We start from the raw sequence: 6,555 nt of genomic DNA, 5'->3' as shown, positions 1-6,555 counted from the left end.
AGAGGCTCCAGCCCCTGGGGTGTGTAAGGGGAAACTGAGAGAAGGGGGTCAGAAGAGTGCCTCGCTGGTACAAGACAAGTGCGGTTCTCTCTCAAGTCGGGGTGTGTACGGCGTGGGTTGTGGCTGACAGCAGCCCAAATAAACACCCCTTTTGAATCAAAAACGCCTCGTCCTTGTCTGAGAACGCTACAGTATTTTAAACCCAACAACACTATAGGACCAAGGTTAAGACAGGTCATGATTTTTCTCCAGAAATCAAGCAGCAAAAGATCAACTGAAACATTTATTTCATGCTCTGTCTACAAATTTAACAGGTTAGGGTTTTCAAGAGAACATATATTGCACATATGAAAATGGATCCCTGTTCCCAATGAAGTCTTTATGTTTGGATGTGTGTATGTGTAATGAATGTAAAAGAGTATGGTTGAGTGGGAGTGTCTGTCTGGACGAGACTACATAATCTACAGACCACAATTTAAAGAGCATCTCCTTCTGCTCAGTGAGTTTGGGATTACAACAGTTGATTTGAAAAAACAGTATGTGCATATACAGTACACATAAATAATAATGTGTGTGTGTGTGTGTCTAATATATATAAAGATTTTTTTTTATTTTATTGAAAGATTTTCATTAAATGTTTGAAAAAATATAAATGCTTTCACTAGTATATATCAATATATTCCAGCATTTTCCAATTAACACTATGATTTTCTTACAGTACGGCTTTATTAATACTTGTCTGAAGTCACTGGTCATTGAAAGGTTTGGAGAAGAGACATGGGAAAAACTGAGGTCTGTATAACCCATGTAACATTTAAAGAAATCATGGGCGGTTTTGTGGTTTGTTTCAACTAAATAAAATCTTTCCTAGATTAATGGCTGGGGTCCAGGAGACATTTATGGCCTATGTAAATGCTGGGTGAGTATCATTTTGTGCTTTGTAGTTCAAATCATAGGATGACCATTTACCCTGTATCCGCAAGGCTGTTTTTTTATCCGAATGCATTTGTTTATTTGCCCTTGGGTTTATGTCTGTTTGCATGTGTATAGTTAAGGAAAACTTCCTTTAACAGTTGGTTATGGACTTTGTTTAATTCATCAGAGTGTTTCACTTCTTTAAAAAAGCCTGTTTTTGTTTGGATCCACCTTTGAATGTCTGTCATTGTATGAAGCATTAAGAAACAAAGATAGAAAGAAAGACAGAACGAATATGCGGATGCGGATGCCTCACAGTTACCTTGTATTCTCAGTGTCCTTGGGGGCTTGCAGACATTGATCAAAGTGTCTGAGAGAGTGCTAACAATGTCCCTGCAGAGAATAGTCTACTGGGCATCACGACAGTTGATGTCCTAACCTGTCCTCCAATCTGTCCCTGAGAGTGAGTGGAGAAGGACAGGTGTAAATCTCACACCTGAACTCCACTCATCTGGACTCAAAACAACCTGGACACAATTAAAATTGGAAAGAGAAATTGATTTGCAGTCTAAATGGAATATTACTTTTTTTGTTTTTGTCCTTATAACATCAGTCAGGTATTATCGAGGCTGTGGCAAAGGATTTCTTTGGTTACGATGACCACTCTGAACCAGTCAGAAGAGGATGAGCGCACTGGAAAGAAGGAACATGTGGTTTTTCACTTGGTACAGAATGAAAAGGTGACCAAAAGAAAGGCCCAACCAAGACTGAAAGGCAGCAATGAGGAAATACAGGCGGAGAAAGAGGTGTGCAAGTCTCTATACTGACAGGAAGACACTGCAGAGCATATGCGACTGCCATGTGTTTCTGTAAATTTGTATTCGTATTTGAACGTCTCTCTATGATTTTCTTTAAGTGATCTGTTTCAAAGTGTCTCTTAGTTTCATTAGTTTCTTAGTTTCACCATCATATATAACACAATAAAGAAGTATCACATTTCAAGTAGTCTTACCTGCTCAAAGATCAGACACTTCAATCACTTTCATTTTGCATCAGAGACATCATGAATGTTTAAGTAGGTCTAGACACTCAACTGTCTGCTGTCTTTGTATTTTTGAAATTATAACTAACGTGTGAAAGTATGCAACCATGACAACTGCTATATCAACAGGACAAGGAGGAGACAATGAAGAGGATGAAGGCCAGGTATGCCTGCCTGCAGTTGTGTCCAAGGAAACGATCTCCATGGGAGATTGTGAGGAGCATTGTCATGAAATTTTCCAAATCAACATATTAGAATGATTTCTGAAGGATCATGTGACACTGAGTAATGATGCTGAAAATTCAGCTTTGCATCACAGGAATAAATAGCAATTTTAAATATATTCAAATAGAAAAGAGTAATTTTAAATTATAATAATATTTCACAATATTACTGTTTTTACTGTGTTTTTGATCAATTAAATGCAGTCTTGGTGAGCATAAGAAACATGTGGGGTTATGGTAAGTTCTGTGGGTGAAGCCACTGAAATTCTTGAGCTGAAACCGAATTCATCACTTCCTGCCCACAGTGTGTTAAAGGATAAAGGAATCTTTGAGATTGCTGAGAGGGGAGAGATCGAGGTGAAAGGCAAAGGCCTGATGAGAACATACTTCCTGTAACGCCAGTGTACGAAAGCCCAAATTACTTAAAAAAGCTACACAATGGTCTTCATTCAGAGAGCATTAGTACCAGGTTCTGCTCAATACTTTAGCCCAACATCACTGAATTAAAACAAGTTTTAAGATTGAAATTCAAGCCTGCCGTTCAGAGGGTCAGTACAACAAATCAACAGCCGTAATCTCAATACCACGTGCTCTGTGCAGTGTATAATGACTGTTTTTCCCAGCTCTCCAAGAAACAGTAGGGGATTTCTTCTTTGTGGACAGATTTGTCATCTGGGAAAGGCAAATCTCTGCTGATTCCCAGTGCTCCTCATGCAGCCCGGCTTAATTTACACCTGCTGCTGATGGCCGGCAGTAGAACCACCCCGCTGAGAAAGCTAATCTCCCTCTGGAGAAATTAATCAATTATCATGGGCTGTTTTCATGTGGAGATCAGATGGCAAACACAGATGACCAGAGGTAGATAAACATATGGTTGCTGTATAGCAATGAAATATTAGTTTGTGGTCATCTGCGACCTGTTAGATAACATGGGAACTAATTATTCAAAGTGATTCAACAATACGCAATGTTTTTCTCTCAAATAAAAATATGGACTGCATGAAAATGTTTCATATGCATTAATAATTCTCCCTTTGCCTGTGTTTGAGGGAAACATGTTTATAGTGGATATTTAAAAAAAAAAAAATAATAAACCTACTAGAAATAACAGAATATTCTCACTAATTTTTACTTTTTTTTATGAATGGATCAGATCAATGCAAAAACAACTTTCTTGGGGAAAATCTAGTTATATATAATAACAACAAAATGTACTTTGCATCATAAAGCAGTAAACAACATTGGGTAAGTAAAACAAATTGACAAGGACTGCATGAAAATGTTTCATTTGTATTATTGATTCTCTCTTTGACTGTTTGATCAAACATGACTACAGACGATAATATAAAAAAAAAAACACCCTCGTACTTATGAAACCCACTTAGATTTTTGGAGATAAAAGAAATAATATTCTTGCTATAGCTTTTTAATCTTGTTTTCCAAACATTACAATAATTAATGGGTCTAATTCCTCCATGCGAAGAATTAAGGCAAGAGCAATTTTTAGGGGGAAACTCTAGTAACATACAAAAATAAATAAATGTATTCTGCATCATGAACTAATGGACAACATTGCATGCCGAGTGAATAAAAAACCAAACTGTCAAAAGTTAACGTCAGCACATATGCACAACCCCTTGGCACAGCAACAAAAACCTTTTCATCAAGGTTCCCATTTAACAAAGGCAATTGCACAACACATTAGAAATCCAGTACAAACTTCAACTCTTCACTGAAGGGATACAGCAATAATTATTTATCACAAAAAAAGGAAAAAAATTTTAGCATCAAGGCAAACGAATATCTTAAAATACCTAGAAGAGTATAAACATTCAAATCAGACTACTGTTTTCTTCATCATCTGTTTTTATAAAGTGCCACCGAATTCTTCTTCATCAGGAAATGCAACAATAGTTTGTAAAATACATCTACTGTATATAATGCGGCAATCTTTGACTGCATAGCAGTACAAGTTTTGCTTTTATTCCCCATCTCATAAGCCGTCTTGCGTAGTTCAGAGGGAAAGGTCAGATTCCATGGTGTCAGTTTCCAACAGGAACTTTGTGCTTGTTCCAACCTCTTCTGGGATACTTGGATTGGAGTCACCGTTAACGTTGGCTCTGTGGAACATCAAGCCTGTGAAAAAAACAAGAGGCGCATTGATCACTTTTTTATGGCGTGCTCCATTTTTAGGGCCACAACAATATTTATTCCTTCTAGATTCAGTGACTGCTCAACCAACAACAGTAGGTGCAAACTAAGCTTTTAGGTCATTCAAGAATTTAATTTGATCTGTGTGTGGGCACAGCGTCAGGTTTAAGTCTGTGTGTGTGTGTGTGTGTGTGACTCACGCTCCATCTCCTCAGGCCCTCTGTCGCTGTGAGCTTCTGTATCGGAGCATGTCCGCGTCCGCCTCTGGGTGGACTTCTGCAACGCCATGCACTCTTTTGGCAAGCTCGACCTTGAAGGAAAACATAAAATTACAGCATAATCTGTCTGCACCAAAAACAAGAAGTCTGTGTGTTGTGTAAACATTTTGTACCTTTCAAAATTGTAGGTGCCAGGATGGCTGATTGAACGCTTCATCTACACAATGAGCCAAAAAAAAAAAAAAAAGGTTAGACTTAAAATCACGTGACAGACCAGTGGTGGTATTGTTAATGAAAACTAAATCTATTAAAATGATTGAAATTGTTAATTGAAATAAAAATAAAATGTAATTAACAGATTAAAAACAACATTTAGAAACACTGCCTTGGCAATTAATTGAAATAAAGTAAATTTAAAATAAAGTACCGAAATTACTAAAACTGAAATAAAAATAAATTATAAAAACATATAAATAAATATAAAAATAAAAGCTAATTCAAAATATTGATAAAAACTATAATAGTACTGTAAATAAATACTAAAATAACACTGTCATACATCTTACGACTAAGTGAGTGAACAAAGAATATGTCCAAGTCATATTTCTCCCCAAAATTAAAAAATAAATAATACATTATGGATACAGAAAAAGAAGCCTATTTAGTTTTTTGGGGATATTTCCCCCAAGATCTCATTACTGTGATGTAAAAAATATTCTGATTACAATAATGTGAAAAAAAAAAAAATATTATCCGAGATAATGAATTTGGGGTAAAAATGTACTTAAATATTTGATTCATTAATTTAATTGTCATGACAGAATCAAAAACAAGCTGCATATCCTTTATGTAATTTGTTTTATTTTTTTTTCTATTGATTTCAGGGTCATACATGACTTGGGCATGTCTTCGTAAAATTTACCTGAATAACTTGCCATAAAAATTGTCATACCAACAATTAGAAATAGGAACTTTATCTTGGTACAATTAAGGCAAAATTGTATGTGATTTGTGCTTGTGTCTTTACCCGAGACATTTGGACGGGAGAGGGGGACACAGGGGACATTATGGAATCAGATTGACTGGATTGTAACATATCAGTCTTGAACTTGGAATTGGCAATTTTCATACATTCTTCCAGTGTTTTGATGAAGGTTTCACAGGTGGCACTCAGTAATGAGGACGCCTCGTTCCTCGTCTAGGAAAAAACAGCAGAAAATATGACAAATCAGTTTAAAAGAGTTGATTTCTATGATGATAACCTTTTTATATCACACCCACGTATCTGCAATAATAGCAATGATCACTGTGGTTTGAATGAAAAACAGCTGAGTGAGGTGTCTAACCTCAGTGATGGCCACCGTCGACTCTCCTTCCTGTTCCACTGACTCCTGAATAGTGTGCACTTGCTGCATTAGTAAGTCACAGTACAGGCGCAGCTCTGACATCTTGGTTTTCAGTGATTCTGTGGTTTCTGTTAAATCTGCAAAAACCCATTAGGAGAGGAAATGCAACAGTTAATGGGACTTGATATTGCTCAGGAGTCAGGATTACTGATGCGCAACTAGGAAACATGAATTCGGTATATGAAAGCCTTTTGTCTGTGATGTGAATTTCCCACTGGACTTTAATACATTTAATACAATATATATATTAGGGATATGCCAGTATCAAATTTTCATGTTGCGATTAATTGCTAATGCTTTTATCACGGTATACGGTATTATCCCGGTATTGTAATTTTGTTTAAAAAAAAAAGTGCTGTCATAACACAGTATAACAGGTTTAATAACTTTTTTCTTATAACAAAAATAACTGAACATTTAAATGCAATAAAGCAATAAAGAAAAATGTATAAAGCTAAAAGTTTTACACAGATTAAAGTGCAAAAGAACTATAAAGACCAATAGGTATCCCTTTACAATAAGACCTCATTAGTTAACCTTAGTTAATGCATTAACATTCACAATGAGCAATAGCTACATTTGCTACAGAAGTTATTAAT

The 6,555-nt window shown here is 36.0% G+C and overlaps 1 protein-coding gene across 1 annotated transcript in view; it reads right to left on the bottom strand.

Annotated features, from left to right (window-relative positions):
- Positions 1-3,340: 3,340 nt before the first annotated feature.
- The window catches only part of LOC107695082 (pleckstrin homology domain-containing family A member 3-like), a 9,665-nt gene continuing 6,450 nt past the window's right edge, over positions 3,341-6,555 (bottom strand). The window contains exons 4-8 of the mRNA XM_016494886.1: positions 5,897-6,033; positions 5,578-5,748; positions 4,724-4,767; positions 4,533-4,642; positions 3,341-4,317 (exon numbers count right to left, since the gene is read on the bottom strand). Of these exons, the coding sequence (XP_016350372.1) occupies positions 4,196-4,317; positions 4,533-4,642; positions 4,724-4,767; positions 5,578-5,748; positions 5,897-6,033 (584 nt within the window). The 3' untranslated portion in view covers positions 3,341-4,195. The remainder of the gene's footprint in view (positions 4,318-4,532; positions 4,643-4,723; positions 4,768-5,577; positions 5,749-5,896; positions 6,034-6,555) is intronic.

Source organism: Sinocyclocheilus anshuiensis, unplaced genomic scaffold (assembly GCF_001515605.1).
Source record: "Sinocyclocheilus anshuiensis isolate Anshui unplaced genomic scaffold, SAMN03320099.WGS_v1.1 scaffold26, whole genome shotgun sequence".
Taxonomy (NCBI): domain Eukaryota; kingdom Metazoa; phylum Chordata; class Actinopteri; order Cypriniformes; family Cyprinidae; genus Sinocyclocheilus; species Sinocyclocheilus anshuiensis.
This window is presented reverse-complemented; position numbering and strand designations above follow the sequence as displayed.